Source organism: Ochotona princeps, chromosome 10 (genome assembly GCF_030435755.1).
Source record: "Ochotona princeps isolate mOchPri1 chromosome 10, mOchPri1.hap1, whole genome shotgun sequence".
Lineage (NCBI taxonomy): Eukaryota > Metazoa > Chordata > Mammalia > Lagomorpha > Ochotonidae > Ochotona > Ochotona princeps.
The window spans coordinates 68,229,374-68,245,600 of record NC_080841.1 but is presented as its reverse complement, the minus strand read 5'-3'; the positions used below and the strand labels follow the sequence as shown (position 1 = coordinate 68,245,600).

At 47.1% G+C, this 16,227-nt stretch overlaps 1 protein-coding gene and 1 long non-coding RNA gene across 2 annotated transcripts in view; one reads left to right on the top strand and one right to left on the bottom strand.

Annotated features, from left to right (window-relative positions):
• Positions 1 to 7,510, bottom strand: part of ZEB1 (zinc finger E-box binding homeobox 1) — a 175,598-nt gene extending 168,088 nt beyond the window's left edge. Inside the window, exon 1 of the mRNA XM_058669568.1 lies at positions 7,404 to 7,510. Within this exon, the coding sequence (XP_058525551.1) occupies positions 7,404 to 7,461 (58 nt within the window). The 5' untranslated portion in view covers positions 7,462 to 7,510. The remainder of the gene's footprint in view (positions 1 to 7,403) is intronic.
• The window catches only part of LOC131481281 (uncharacterized), a 32,183-nt gene continuing 23,057 nt past the window's right edge, over positions 7,102 to 16,227 (top strand). Inside the window, exon 1 of the long non-coding RNA XR_009246210.1 lies at positions 7,102 to 7,205. This is a non-coding gene — a long non-coding RNA (uncharacterized LOC131481281). The remainder of the gene's footprint in view (positions 7,206 to 16,227) is intronic.

The following is a 16,227-nucleotide window of genomic DNA, read 5'->3' as shown; positions in this document are numbered from 1 at the left end:
GGGTGGAAATTTAAAGCACAGCAATAGTTACTGCAAAAAAAGTGCTTCTAGTTATATTATAAAATTTTCTATGAGCAACCGTGGTTTCAAGATGTCTATATTAGTTATGAGGAGAAGTAGATATAGGACTTCCCCTTTTTTCCATAGTTTCAGCTAACCACAATCAGTTGTGGTCCAAAAGATATTGCATGGCAAATTCTAGAAACACACAATCCATAAGCTTTAAAATAATTTTTATTACAATTACACTATTTTATTATAATTACCTTATTATTTATTTCTCTTCTACCATACCTAATTAAAGACTTGTCTCTACTTATTTGAAAGGTACAGTTACAGAGAAAAGAGGTCTTTCATCTCCCTAAATAGTAATTTTTCCTGGTCTCCCTTGTGGGAGGGGGCGCACGCACTTAGGCCATCCTTTGATACTTTCCCAGATGTACTCATTTCAGGAGAAGTAGAGCAGCCAGGACTCAGATTGGTGCACACATGAGATGCCTGCTCTACAGGTGGTAGCTTAACCTACTAAACTACAAAAAAATATATGTTAAATTTTGAAACAGGTATAAGCGTACAGGGGGAGAAGAGTCTACACGTATGTTACATGTATGTTACAGTTCAATACTCTCAAAGTTTCCAACATCTAGAATGTCAAATGCTGTAGACTCTCAAAAATTCATCTCCCATGAGTAAGGAGGAGTTACTACACAGTCGTACACTACAGAAGAGCTTCTAGTCAATGACCGGCCTGGTATAGGAGGCATATCTCACGAGGTTCCATCACCTGGCAGTGGCAGGCTATCTTGGTTGCAGTTTACTCTATGATGTTCGCACAATAACAAAATCACCTAATGGCGCATTTCTCAGGACGCAAAACTCAGAATGTGCTCACAATCTGTATATACAGGGAATGCTATTAAACCACAAAAGGCTGCTGGAAGAAATGAGAAAATTTACTTTTTAGAAAATAAACAACAAAAAGGAATACAGTTTCATGGCACTAATTACAAGTATACATTTGACTTAGCTTAATCCACCTCCTTCAAGGTTAAAATCCAGACATAATCAAGACATACTGAAATTTTTTATTTAGTAAAACTGATGTTCTAAAAATCCCTCATTTAGGAATACAACACTCAAAACACTACCAGCCAAAAGGAATACTATCTCCTATGGAAACACCTACATAAAGACCAGATTTCTAAGTGCAGATCTCCATGATCAACGTATCATCACTTAATAGAAAATGAAGTGCAGCAGCTAAAGCACATTTAGTTTGTTTCATGTCAGATGGGTAATTTGTCTGTTTATACTAGCATGTTCCAAATGAACTTTTCACTAGGGCTGATACAAAACCCTTTATCCTACTACATGTGCATCAGTTTACACAACATTTTATCTCATGCTTAGTTAAGTGATTTAGCTATTGCTGTATGATTATAAAAGTATTTTACATTTCTATTTTACCATGTTTATTGATCTGCGCAGCTTAATTAGCTTCATTTTCATAAAGGAATTCTTCCAAAAATGCACTTTAATTTATTCCGTATCTTTATTAGAAATGAAAAAGATATGTGTTCCCATAAATTGGTGGTCATGCTGCAAATAATCCTTTTTAAATTCTAAACACTGCTTTATGAAGCCCTCTCACTTCTCTCTGACTTTCGGCTCACTGTCTTCCAGTGCCTATGTGCTGTGCCTCCTCCTCCATTACAACTCAATACAGGTAGTGAACAGGAGCTACCAATGTAATTCCACATGATACTGCATCCATATTTACATCTGACTCTAATTACATACAGACAAGTGATTTACACAGCGAAAGCATACAGTGGGGATGGGGTGGAGGTGATGGCACAGCAAAATAAAGCACAACTATGACCAAAAATGATGCTGTTATTTAAAAAACATCATTTCCAATTCAACAAAAGTTTCTCACCATGTGTGCCGAAGTACTAAACTTGCAAACATAGGAGGATATGGAATTTCAAAAATACTAGATAATAGCAAAGAAAAAATAGTGATTACATACTTCATATGCTTTTGTATAGGGTTACTTAACAGGCAACTGGTCTTTCAGTTTATAACAAAGTTCTGCTCCATACACCATGTATGTCATGACTGTGTGATAAAGTCCCACAGCATATGACAAAGTAAGTGAATCACATCTGTTTACTACTGAGCTCTCAGATGCTAACAGAACATCAAATTACAGCAGTAGCTGTTAGGAAATGAAACACTGTATTTAGTCATACTGGAAGAACCCTGACATTCTGAAATGAGAAACTCACAGAGGCTTACCTGATAATTCAGGTAAGTCCTACTCATTCTGAGATAAACAGTATAACTCCTTCATTATGGTAACAGGATCAGTGCATTATTGAGACATCCTTGAAAGTAATTAGAGAAATAAGTATTTCTAAACTTCAATCCAATGAAAGTCTTAAAGTTTGTAGTCATGTTAACATAATTACATGCACAGTAGACAAAAAGATGTAACTAAATACATTGAGCCCAGTGTACATTATTTTTATATAAAATTCATATAATTTCAAGTGTAGACACAGCTAGTGGAACTTGCGCTTTGTTTGAAAGCAGGCACACAAGCAATAAACTATAGCAGCTTTTTCACTGCATTTAAAAATCTTGAAGCAAACAGAATTCTATGCCTTAACTTAGACATGGGAAACTTAAATTTATATACTTGACTCTGGACTGAGAGAGAGGACAGGGAGGGCCACTGGCAGGAAAAAGACTTAAATGGGAAAGAAACAATAAAATCTAAAAATCACTAGCATCTGAGTGGCTGCTAGTGGCTGGACGTTTTAACAGTTATATTCCAACCCATTATAGTATTGTCTACATAGTAATTATCGAAAGTACTTGCAGAGTATAATTGACCAATTAGCCACACTTAACCATGTACATTTTTAAATCTAAATGTTTCAGGGATGCTACTATGAATAAAAAAGGGTATCTAAAAGTATAATAAACACACAAAATGAATGTCATCATATATTCTACTCCATATCTAAACACACACACACACCTGTTTTTAAACAGGGGGAATGCAACTGCCTAAAGCAAGAATGAATCAGTAACAATCTCAATTCAAGACAAAGTTCAAACTAACCAAATTACTCAAACTAAAATATTCTTATTTCTAGTCTCAGCAAACTAGAAAATGCTCAGGCCTAATTCACCCAGGGTTACTGCTACATAACAATAAAATACTAAGAAATAATCTGTAGGTCCCAGCCAACCCAGAAGGGATGTGGGAAGAGGGTCAGGCACAGATGGAGAGAGGGTGACACACACACACACACACACACACACACACACACTTAGCATGGTGCTACACCAATAACCATTTTTGTTAGCATCCTCTACTGGTGGTTTGCAAAGACAGCAAGGCAAAATGGTGCTAATGACAAAAAGGTATGTACCTGCTATATTCCAGGACAAGTCAAGAGAATTATAACCTGTAGTGGCTAGAGTGGATCACCCCCACCTGCCCCCCTCCAAAGGAAGAACAATGAGAAAAACACATTACATAGGAAAGTGGAAAATGAGAAGAGATGGATTTTCAAAATGCAGCACAGCAGTAAATTATAACTGGCAACAATCTGTTTAAGTAACTCTACTGTCCCCCCTTTGTAGATGACCGACATCATTCCCATCAAGTCGCCCCACGCAAGGGCTGACGCTTCGGCCCAACCTTTTGGTGGTATTTCAATTGACGTATCCTTGTCGAGTTTGTTACCTGATACTCCCCTGTAAATACGCTAGCCTGCAGATATATTGCAGAAAGGAAATGAAAATGTTTTACTGAAGGCTTAGCAGTAAAATCTGCATGCTTTATTTCAAAATGAATAAGCTGCTCTTTACATATAAATAACAAAGTATCTGCGTGGGACCATCTCCCAGAGTACACATCACTTCTTTCCTCATCAAAAGGACCTATGGCTTAGCACCGCACCCCCCTCCCCCAGGTAATCCTTCTCAATATCCGTCTGCAACTTAAATATGACCGCATTACCAAGAATGATCAACCGGCACCTAGCCCGAGGTTTCACAACACAATGGCATAGAACTTCATTTTTTTTAATTCGCAAAATACAAGGTGAAATCAAATAACATGGCTGTACTGGTCAGCAACGAACGAACGAACAAACCACATTTGTGAAGAAAGCAGGAATACAAGGACAGAGCCAAAAGTGATGAAAATGGAAGATACCTGGAGTAGCACAGGGCTCTCTCGGAAACACCTTTTGTTTTCTGAGAGTAATGCATACTGCAGGCGAGACGTCTCGGGGCTTGACAGCCCCAAATCTGTTTTTTCTCACATGAAAACACAAAGGGAAAACACTGACAGCAAGCTAGGTCAATAAATCCCTCCCTGGAGAACGAGAGCTGCAGGCAGGAGAGGGCAGACACGCATGCAGGAGAAAACTACACACCATCATTTTTTTTTCTACCTGCACAAGTTGCCATTTGCTGCAGCGACCAAGGACCTCTTTTTTTTTCCTGTTGATTCCAAGTCCCTTCCCGGATGGCTTTTCCCACCACCTAAGTCATCTGTTGACAGTTCCTCACGCGGGTGAGATTCCCATCACGGAGTCTCCCATCCCTTCCCTGCGCAGGTAAACATGTTTACAGCCACCGCACAGGCGGCTGCGTGCTGCACACTCGTGTGTCACACACATGTCGTCAGCAATCCAGAAAAGCCCCCTCCCGGCTCGGCCCCCAAACCTGTTTTTATGTATTCATTTATTTATTTATTTTGCCAATCAGGTGGAAAAAGAAGCAAACGGCCCCTTTCGGAGCCGACTTACCTTTCATAAAAGCCACCTCGGCGGCGAGAGAACACGCAGTTCTCGACACTACCACAGGAAATTAGCATCGCCGCCGGCGCCCAGGCCGCCTTCCTGGCCATGACAAGTCATCATCGCTCCACCCCGAGCCGCCCCGAACGCACGCACCTTCCGAGCCCACGAGCGAGCGCGCCACGCGGCTCAGGTCCTGTGTGTGGCCACGGGGCAGGAGGACATGTGCACCACGCCATGGACCCTCCAGCAACGGCTGCGTGTCTGCTTCTCCACAGGAAACCCCGCACGCGCGCGCGCACGCATACACACACACACACACACACATACACAATCGGCCCCTGCCCGGAAAGGTTACAAAACCTGGCGTGTGGGCACCCGGGAGGGGCAGGGGATCGGGGACTGCGGGGTGCGGGGGTGGCATGGGGGCAGCGCGCGCATTTTCCCTCAGACACCCAGGTCCTCGTGTTTTTGTTTGTGTTTGTTTTTTTTTTCTTTTCTTTTCTACACGCCACCAAGATCCCAGTGGAGGTCGCATTCAATCCCTTCCTCGCACGCGCGCGCGCACACACACACACACACACACCACCTCTTGATCGGGGGCGGGGGGGGGGACTGCTTTTTTTCTTTTTCTTTTTTTTTCATTAAAAAATAAATAAAGCAGGCGGCAGAAGCCCTGGGTGGCCGGCGGGTCCAAGGCGAGCCGGCCCGCGGCACTCCTTATATAGCCGCGGGCGCCGCCGCCCGCAGGGCCGTCGCCGCCCATTCTTCAGACAAACAGGTACCCAAGGAGGGGGGCGCACCCAAGGCCTGGGGGGCGCCCGCGCACCCCCACCCCACCCAGCCACCACAGGAACTGTCCAGACAATACCACGCGGCAGACAGCTGGGCGAACGGCTGCCCCCCACCCCCACCTCAGCCACCACCTCCACTGCCTCCACAGCCCCCTGAGAAACCGGTAACTTGCAGCTTCTCCCCAAAGTGGAACGGGGCGACTGCCGCGCCGAACAGCCCCCCTCTGTGGCCGCTGCCACCAGCACATGTTCGGGTCTCTCTCAACTCCCACAACATGCCAGGCCAGAGGGGTATGTGTCTCCCCCCTGGCACCTTCGCACCAATCAATGCACACTGCAGCTGCGGGAGAGCGGCGGACCTGGCGGTCCTCTGTCCCTCCGTGGGCTGCCCGCCCCCCGCCTCCACCCTAGCCCAGGAGCGCCCCCCCCCCAGCTCTATTATCCAGCCTCAGCGCGCTCCCGAAGCGTCCGGCCCAGGTAACAACTTCCCCAAAAACCAAAAAAGAAAAAAAAAAAAGGGAGGGACGAACTCACGCAGCCCCCCTCCCAGCACCACACCGTACCCCACAACACACACACACACACACAAGGCCGAGGTGAGGAGGGGTGGGGTGCGGTGCCAATGCAGCTCAGAGCAAGGCCGCCCCCGCCACCCCAACCTCGGACAGGGGGAAAGGGGATCTGTCTGTGGTGCTTCTCGGTCCCCAAGACCAGGTAACAACTCCACAAACACGCCGGCCGCCATGCACCGCCCATGGCTCCCCCGCAGCAGACAGGACGCCCCCCCAGCTCCCCCACAAGATGAGGATCTCCTTTCTGGGGGCTCTCAGCTCCCAGGCTTGGAGTGGTGGCAGTGAAGGCGGGGGGGGGGGGGTGCAGTGGGGACAGCAGAAGGGCCCGGTGGTCAGAGGAAGAGGGGGCACTTAGGGACCCTCGCCTGGAATCCCCCCCACACACACACCCACCTACACACACACACACAGACACACACGCCGCCCCCACTCCGCGAGCGCCGCCGGTCCCAACTTTACCGCCGCCGGCCCAGCCCGGGCAGCCCCGCGGCGCGCCCCGCCGGCGCCCGCGCACACGCGCGCACGGACGACACGCAGCCCAGCCCGCGGCCGCCCGTCCCGCCCGCCTGCCCGCCCCGCCGCGCGCCCCGCAAAGCCCGGCCCGGCCCGACCCAACCCGGGCCCCGGCCCGACCCGCCAGGCCGGCGGGAGCCCGCGGGGGGCCCGAGCGCCGGCCGTGCCCGTGCCCGTGGACGTGGGCGCGCGGAAGCCACTTTGCACGGTCAGCGCCCCGGGGGCACAAGTTTGTTCCTGAGGAGGGGGTGCGGGGGGAACTCGGGGGGCGCTGAGGGAGAAGGACGCTTGAGGAGGACTGAGGAGGTGGAGGAGCAGGAGGTGGAGGTGGGGGGGAGGCGGAGAGAGGGGCGCAAGAGTGTGGGGAAAAGTGCGGAAAGAAGCAACAGCCGCTCGCCCCGCGCCCCGGAGAGTGGGCGCCCCGCGGCCGGCGGCCGGGGATGCGGCGGCGGCGGCTAACGGTCCAGGCCGGCGGGAGCCGCTAGGCGGAGAGAGGCCAGGTGAGAGACATAACGGTCCAGGCGGAGCGGGCGGCCGCGGCGCGCGCACACCACTACTTTCTACTTTCCCACTCCACTTGGCCCGTCCCTGCCCCGGCCGCCCCCCGGCCCGGCGCGCCCCCCTCACCCCCGGCGGGGACGCCCCGACTGCCCGGCTCCCCCGGCCTCCGCCGCTCCCCGGGCCCCTCGGCCGCTCACCGTTATTGCGCCGCGGGTTCGCCTGCTTTCTGCGCTTACACCTGGGGCCATCCGCCATGATCCTCTCGCTTGTGTCTAAATGCTCGAGTCACCTCCTCCCCCTCCCTCCCTGCCTCCCTCCCCCTGCCCCCCCCAACCCCGCCGCCTCCACCCCTCCCCCTCCCCCTCCCCACCGCACCTGGTTTACGACACTCGCGGCTTTACGACATCACCTTCCTGACACCTAGAGGCGCTCGCTCTACGGCCGCAACCTTGTTGCTAGGGACGGGATGGTTTGCGGCAACCCCGTGGACGCTGGCTCGCTTGGTTGGAGGAGTTTGAAAATCGAGGGCTGAGGGAAAAGTTGGCTTCAGGTGTGGCGGCGGGGCACGGGGGATCTGTGGGGTTGTCGGGGGGGGAGGGAGCGGGAAAGGTAAAAACAAGGAAAAGAAAAAAAAAGAAAACTTGGAGTCAGCCGTGGAGTCCTGCCTCAGAGAGCTGGCCACACCCGCCGCCGCTGCTGTCCCCGGGCAGGGGGTGGACACGGACCGGACGGGGCCGGCCCCTTCTGTCTCCCTTCTGGACCCGGCGGTGGCGGCAGGAATGGGGGTGCCGGTGCTCTGGGCTCCCCGGGGAGTCCCCGTGGTCCTGGGGCGGGATGGACTAGGAGGGACCCGAGTGATGGAGGTGGGGGGCAGCCCGGCGGGGACAGCGCGCAGCGTCCACCCTGAGACAGCCGGAGCACGGCGTCCCCCCGCAATCTCCCATGCACCCGACTCCCACCCCAGCGAACCCCATGAGGCTGGACAAGTTCCGCCTGCTAGAGCCTGCTGCGCAGGAAAGCGGGATGAGTAATCGCCACCCCGCGCCTGTCTCACTTCCTCCTGGCCGCGCGGCCTCTCACCTGCCGTCACCTCGGCCTCGCCCGTAGGCGGCCAGGCTGCAGGGTCAGGTCCTGGAGACCTCCTGGTCAGTGTGTGCGAGGCTGATGTCCTCCAGAGGAGTCCTGGGCCGGGGTGGGGGGTGGGGTTCTGAAAGACCCAGGCACATAAGATCCCAGAAATGCCAGAGAGGCGTTTTGAGCATGCAGGGTTTGCAACCCCGTCAACTCTGTGCAGGAAGAGAGTCGCGACGCACATTGAGTGATGTGGTTAAAAATAAACAATGCACCATTGGATGGCTATGGAGATGCAAAACCGCGATGTGACACTTGCCGGTGTTAAAAGCGACTGGAAAGGCAGTCGAGGACAACACCTGCACAGGAGAGCCAGAGGAGGTTGCTGGCTCCAGGTTTCGAATGGGGCAGCTCTGGCTGCTGCACCCGCAAGGGGAGTAAACCAGCGGACGGAAGATCTTCCTCTCTGTCTCTCCTCCTCTCTGTGTATCTGACTTTCCAATTAAAATCTTAAAAAAAAAAAAAGTCACAGGACATACCATCTCGTGTGTGCTTGGCATGTAATAGGTACTGAAGAAATCTGTGCCTAGAATCTGCCATACCTGTGGCAGGATTTATTGTTGTTATGTGGAGATTAGCACTTAAACACCTTCCAGGATTTTAGAAGATTCATTAGTAATCTTGTCAACCCTTTAGAGCTAAAATAACCTTACAGCTAAAGCCTAGCATTTTAAAATTAGAAAGTCTAATCCTGAATATAGATGGAAATTTTCTCTTCCTGCACTTCCTTTGGCGATTGTGGAAGGAAGTGCATTCTTTGTTGGTACGTGTAACCGTGACTATACGTATTCTTTGATGTACCTTGTGTCTGTAGCTCTGCAGTCCTCTAAGCCAAGGCAGGCTTTCTTATTCTTGAAGATGGTTTTATGGCAACCTCACTGTCCTCCGGACTATGGGGACTGCAGTTTCAGTAGTAACCCATCCCAAGTCAGGAGCCAGGAACTTCAGCCTCTCCCTGACCTTAATATTGTACAATGGTCCTCGGTTGCCCACCTTCTTAAATCACGTACTTCCTGCCGCTAGTACTTGCCTCTTCCAACGTTTTTTTATTCTTTATTTTTCGACACAAGTTTAATAGACATTGGGGCTTCCCCCCCCCCCCAACATTGTTCTGTGTTCCGGTCTTTCAATAAGTTTCTTTCCAGTGCTCTGAGAAGTCCATCATACTGCTGTTGAGGTGTCTCCCAACAATGTAGGAGCTTGTCTGTCATTTCACTTGAGACCATCCTTGTATTGCATGTATAGGGATATGCTTCTCTCTGTTTCTGCTTATGAGCATATTTATTTGCACTACGCGTCCATTATTTTAGCGGCTGAAGTCCTTGCCTCGAATGTGCCAGGATCCCATACAGGCACTGGTTCTAATCCCAGCAGCTCTACTTCCCATCCAGCTCCCTGCTTGTGGCCTGGGAAAGCAGTCGAGGACGGCCCAAAGCCTTGGAACCCTGCACCCCCTATGGGAGACCTGGAAGGAAGTTTCTGGCTCCTGGCTTGGGATGGGTGCAGCACCAGCCATTGTGGTCACTTGGGGAGTAAATCATCAGATGGAAGATCTTCCTTTCTGTCTCTCCTCCTCTCTGTATGTCTGACTTTCCAATAAAAGTAAATAAATCCTTTAAAAAATAAAATAGTCTTCATCTCCAGGGTGTTGTCAGACTTGCAGCAGGGGTATCAGTGTGACACTAGGGTGGTGCAAAAGAGTGTTCAGTATCTTCCTTCAGGAATTAATGCTAGCGTGTGACCCGTGTGGTTCAAATGGGAGTGCAGTACAGACCACATCATTGTTGCCCATGGGTAGTGGTAACAACAGTGATAAGAGGTTATTAACAATCTTTGTCTAGGGAATACTACTCAGCTGTTTAAAAAAAAGAAAATACATTTCTTCATAGCCAAATGGGCCCAACTGGAAACCATTATGCTAAGGGAAATGAGCCAATCACAAAAGGTCAGATATCATATGTTTGCCTTAATATAAAATAATATGTCAAATCTAAAAATTGTACCTGTAAATTGAATTATCACACTGCTAGCTGCCTGTACCGCACACAATAAGATTTTGTGATGTAACCTATTAATCAATAATTCATGAGAGATGGATTGTTTGTGATCACTTTTTTTTTGAAGAGCTTGATACCCAGCCAGGAAAGGAGAAACATTGTTTTGTAATTAGCACACATTTTATTATACATTAAATTTCTTGCAATACTATTTCCTCTTTCCAGCATGTATCTCTTTTGTTAAACAGGAAAACACACTATTGCCCTCTCCATAATTTCTCACTTTGTTGATCATTTCTAGTTGGAGACATTTTGTGGCGAAGTAATATCACCTCCTTTTAGCATGATCCAACCTAGTTGTTTTCTTGACTTTTAGAATGAATCTGTTCTGCACCTAGTACAAAGTTCCTGTATTCATCCAAACCAGTGATGCAGCCCTCTACCCACATGTTCACCTGTTCCTACAACCACACCTGTATGTGAGATACGGACTGCACCATCATCTGATGAGCTCTCTGGCATGGCCCTGGTCCACCGTGGCATAATCTCACAGAAGACCACACCAGATGCACACAGCTCCCGCACAAGCGACTTACAGAATTCTTAGCCTATACCTTTTTTTTTTTTTTAAGATTTTATTATTATTATTGGAAAGCCGGACACACAGAGAGGAGGAGAGACAGAGAGGAAGATCTTCCATCCGATGTTTTCACTCCCCAAGTGAGTTGCAACGGGCCAGTGCGCGTCAATCCAATGCCGGGAACCAGGAACCTCTTTCGGGTCTCCCACACAGGTGCAGGGTCCCAAGACTTTGGGCCGTCCTCGACTGCTTTCCCAGGCCACAAGCAGGGAGCTGGATGGGAAGTGGAGCTGCCGGGATTAGAACCGGCGCCCATATGGGATCCCGGGGCGTTCAAGGCATGGACTTTAACCGCTAGGCCACGCCGCCGGGCCCCAGCCTATACCTTTTAACCACGTTTCTTTGCACGTCCGTCCTCACCTTGAAATCACTGAATGAAGGGGGCAAACTGAGCCAAGTCATTTTGTTCCTTACTGGTATAGTAACGTGGCCAGGCTTATGTTGTATTTAACTATGTGGACTCACCCAAAGTTTTCAGCTAGGTTTTTTGTTTTTCTTGTTCATTTCTATATTGTTAGCACCTACTAGAGTATCTTGCCATATGGTAGATGCTTAGTAAATATTTCATAAATTAATCCTGACTTGTTTTTAACTTGCTCTTGGCAGTAAAAAGGAGGATTATCTTTCTGCTTTCATCATAATAGTTTTAAACACAATTGAAAGTATGAATGTGAAAATATTTTAGTGTCTTTTGTACCCACTCTCAGTTGCTCTTGGTTTTAATTTCTCTGTAATCATTTCCCCCAAATTGTCATTCACTCATTTTGTTTTTAAAGGGTTTGTTTATGTAAAAGGCAGTTACATAGAGACAGCCTCCATAAACTAGTTTACTCCTGAAGTAACAACAGCAGCTGGGGGCCTGACCAGGACAAAGCCAGGAGCCAGGAGCTTCCTCTAGGTGTGTCATATGGATGCAGGGCTGAAGAACTTTGCAACCTTCCCAGGCATACCAACAGGAAGGTGGATCATAAGTGGGGCAGCAGGACCCTAAACAGGTGTCTATATGGGATGCTAGTGTTGCAGGTGCAGTGCAACATTATTGGTCCCATATTCCTATTTTTAAAATGTATACATAAAGTATTATTGGTAGCCCAAATCAAATGCAAAATTTTTATTTAAAAAATCATCTGCTAACTGTGTAAATTGAATATTTGATACACTTTCATATTTTTGAGAATATTCAAATCCTAAAAGCAGACTGAATTCAATCTTGAAGTAACTTGCTATTTTAAACGTTGCATTATGATGGCTGCTTCTAAAAAATTGGACATTTACTAAGATTGTGGCTGCTAATGGAGAATTTCCCGTGTACCCTATACCTACAAGGTGGTTTTTCAGTAATTGTAGTGCCATCATACAGTGTGTGCTCAATATTCATTCATATTTTGAATATGTTAGTGAATGTTAACACTGTTTCTTTTGAGCATGGGGTTGTGCTTGTTGAAGGGTTCTAACTTACTATTTTTTGTCATTTATGGGGAAATTACAGCATATTTTCAATATTGAGCTTTTCCTACAAATTTTGCATAAAGCTTTTGCTCATATTCTTTGCTTTCTGTATAAGATTCATGTATAATTTAGGATAAAATTGAACAAAATTACTTTTAAGTTTAAAACATGGTGTTTTATGTCTAGTTTATGGTTTCCACGTTTCTCACTTGCCAAACACATTTGAGAAGTGCAATTCATGATCGTCTTGATAGATATCAAAAGCCAGCTGGTTTCAGGGAAGGATTACATGCCAGTGTGAATGCTCAACTCCACACTCCGTTCTCATCTGGCAGTGTTCATGTCACTCCTCAGAGTGAACTCAGTGACGACTGGGGCCTGCAGCTCCCAGTGGACAAAGGAGAGTGATGGCCATATCACTCCCCAGTTGCTGTGGTCTCTGTGTCAAGAGGAAGGCCAACAGTTGTTCTCAAGACCCAGGTGCTTTGCTCCTAAAACGATCCCTTCCCAGAAGGGGCTAAAAGGGACAAATGTTTTCCTCATACCCTCTGTGTGATTCTATTACATTTTTCTCCATGAAGTCGTTTTTTTGTCTCTCTGGGGAATGAGGCTATTTTTAATATAAGTCAACAGAATGCTAACATATAGAACCTTTTAACAGTTTTCTAATATAGAGTGGTAGGTGTAAATATACATATAGGATGGTGATGAACATCCAAAATGTAAAACTAATACTAGTTGCTGTGAAAGCACAATTATTAAAATCAATTCCTTCAAGCTATGCTTCCAAAGAAGATAGCTTATAGTTTCTATTGTTGATAGTAAAAAATGAACACGCATAACTTTTTCTTCATTATGTTGAATGGTGGGCAAGTAATTTACAATGGTGAAAATAACTGCATATTTTGATTTAAGTGAATTTTAAAATGCTTCCTTGAGTATCTGCTTTCCCTTTTGAGTCCATGGATTTTCCCCTCCGCCCGCATCTTGACTTCCTCTAGCAGCTGAATGGTTCAGTTACAGAGGATGGCTATATCTGTGATTTGCACTGTTGGCCTTCTGTAATCCATAGATCTTCAGACAACATTCCTTGCGCTGTTCAGTCCTGGAGTGTGCGTGTTTCAAATATTCCTAGTTCAAAAAACAAGCTTAACATGCTCCACCATTGTGTTAAACACAATTGAAAAAGTTGATGATAAATGCCCCATGTTTAATTATGTCTACAACTTTTCAGAACCCTTATTTCTCTTCATATCTCACACCTCTTTCGCAGTCTTCTTATGTAAAGAGGTCAGAAGTTGCTTCTCTCCCCCAACTGTTACACAGTTTAATCATCCTCTTTCTTGGTCTCAGGCTGGACAAAGTTGTGTTTGGATGGGTTTATTTTCCGTTTCTGCCCAAGATTTTTAAATCTGTCTATCTCTTCAGAATGATTTGCTTCTTCATACTATCTTGCCATTCTCAGAGTCCACTGTCTGCCTCTCTGCATTTGGAGAGGCTAAACTGTGTGGACCACATCTCCCAGCATCTGTTGCTGGTTGCTTTCTATTTGATTTCACACAGGTTAGAGGCATTGATAAGTGGTCAAAAAAGGAAAGCAATGTCAGAATAGTTATTCCACCTATTGGCTGTAGTATGTGTATCCTGTCAGAAACTCTCTTCCATGCTGTGGATCTTGCCACTTTCTGGTCACTGCTCCCTGGGTGCCAGCAGGCCTAGGGATGGCAGTGGTTAGGCGCTTTATCATTACATTCTTTTTTTTTTTTAAAGATTTATTTATTTTTATCACAAAGTCAGATATACAGAGAGGAGGAGAGACAGAGAGGAAGATCTTCCGTCCAATGATTCACTCCCCAAGTGAGTTGCAACGGGCCGATGCGCGCCGATCCAATGCCGGGAACCAGGAACCTCTTCCAGGTCTCCCACGCGGGTGCAGGGTCCCAAGACTTTGGGCCGTCCTCGACTGCTTTCCCAGGCCACAAGCAGGGAGCTGGATGGGAAGTGGAGCTGCCGGGATTAGAACCGGCGCCCATATGGGATCCTGGCGTGTTCAAGGCGTGGACTAGCCACTAGGCCACGCTGCCGAGCCCTGTCATTACATTCTTTAAGACCTGCCCACACCTCTGTGAATAGTCGTATTAAACACTCTTCAGCTGACCCATTGAGTATGCCACCTATTTCCTGCCAGGTCTTGAGGTATATACACAACAAGGATGTTTAAGAAGTGCATTTCAATCTTATTGGTAACCAAGGATTCAACTATTTCTGTAAATTCTAGTATCAACATTTGTGGATTTAAAGGTCTCATATCATTTGTTGAACAGAAATATATGTATATTAGTAATGTGGATGTATACAATCTGGCAAACATTATTGTCGATTACTAATGGAATATTTTCCATTGGTGATTCTTCAGCATTGATGGAATCACGGACCTTTCCTAATCTAAAAATCTGGGTAAGATCACTTTAATGAGCAGAGAAAAATCACATTGCTACAGTATTAGGGCAGAGAGAGCTCATTGCCCTCAGGGCGTTTCTGGCTGTTGTAAATTACAGAAACATCCACTTCTATCCCATGGTACTTGAAATTATGACTTTTTCCCTCCTCGTATGTAGCTACATCGTGCTCAGCCAATCAGCTCCAGCCAGTGTGACATAATGTGATGTGGTGTGTGCAGCATGGAGAAGGGCCTGCAGCAGGGATGATTCATCACTCTTCCCATGATTCCTGCTGTTTCTAAGCATTGCTGCTAGCTAGATCTCTCAAGGAAGGCTGAACAACCAGGACCTGCGTTCCCAGCACTGGAATACCACGACCAGCTTTCCACATCGTACCTCCACACCTGTTTTAGAGAGAAACGTGTTTTGCCTAAGAGTTTTTTATACATAGTCATAGTCCTGTTCAACATAGGTGTATTCATTTCCACTTGACAATGTGAAACACTACCACAAGCTACGAGTTGAATGCATAAAGCGCTATTTCAAGTCTGGAAGTCAGATGTCCAAAATGAGTTTTATACATCACGGTTTTGGAAGGTTGTGTTGCTTTACGAGGGAAGATGTTGTCTCTCTCTTTGCTGTCCTCTGGAGATTGCTCACATGGCCTGACTCCTGAGCTGCTTCCCTCTTTAAGACGAGCAGTACCTGCAGAGTCCTCAGGCCTCATGAGCTCACAGCTAACTATTTCTGCTGCTTCTCCTGCATCGGAGGGCCCCTGTGGTTTAATTGAGCCCACCCAGATAGTTCAGGGCATCTCGTTTCCAAGTTAGCTCTTTAGCTGGTTTAATTATATCTGTAAGCTTAATTCCCTTTTGTCATATAACCCAACACATTTTCAGGTGAGGAACGTGCCACTATGTCACTGTTTGGTCTACTAAAACTTGCAAGGTTTACATTTTTGATTTGTTCACTTGTTCATTCGATTTTCATATGGGGTCCCCAATCTCAAGAAATGTACAGGTTTGTAGGAGACAGTGTGAAGGCTATTACCCAAATGTCCAGGAGCGGCCATAGACCCAAGAGGGAACTAATGACACCAATGTAGAGTCAGAGGGATTTTCCTGGGAGACGTGACACTGTAGGGGGAAGCCTGGGGAAAAAGAATATTGAAAGTAGGAGTGAACGCTTATGTGAAAGCCTCATGATGAAAACATGATATTTGGGCCCAGCACAGTAGCCTAGCAGCTGAAGTCCTTGACTTGCACGCACCGGAATCCCATATGGGCACCGGTTCTAATCCTTGCAGCCCTATTTTCCATCCAGCACCCTGTTTTCCATCCAGTTCCCTGTTTGTGGCCTGGCA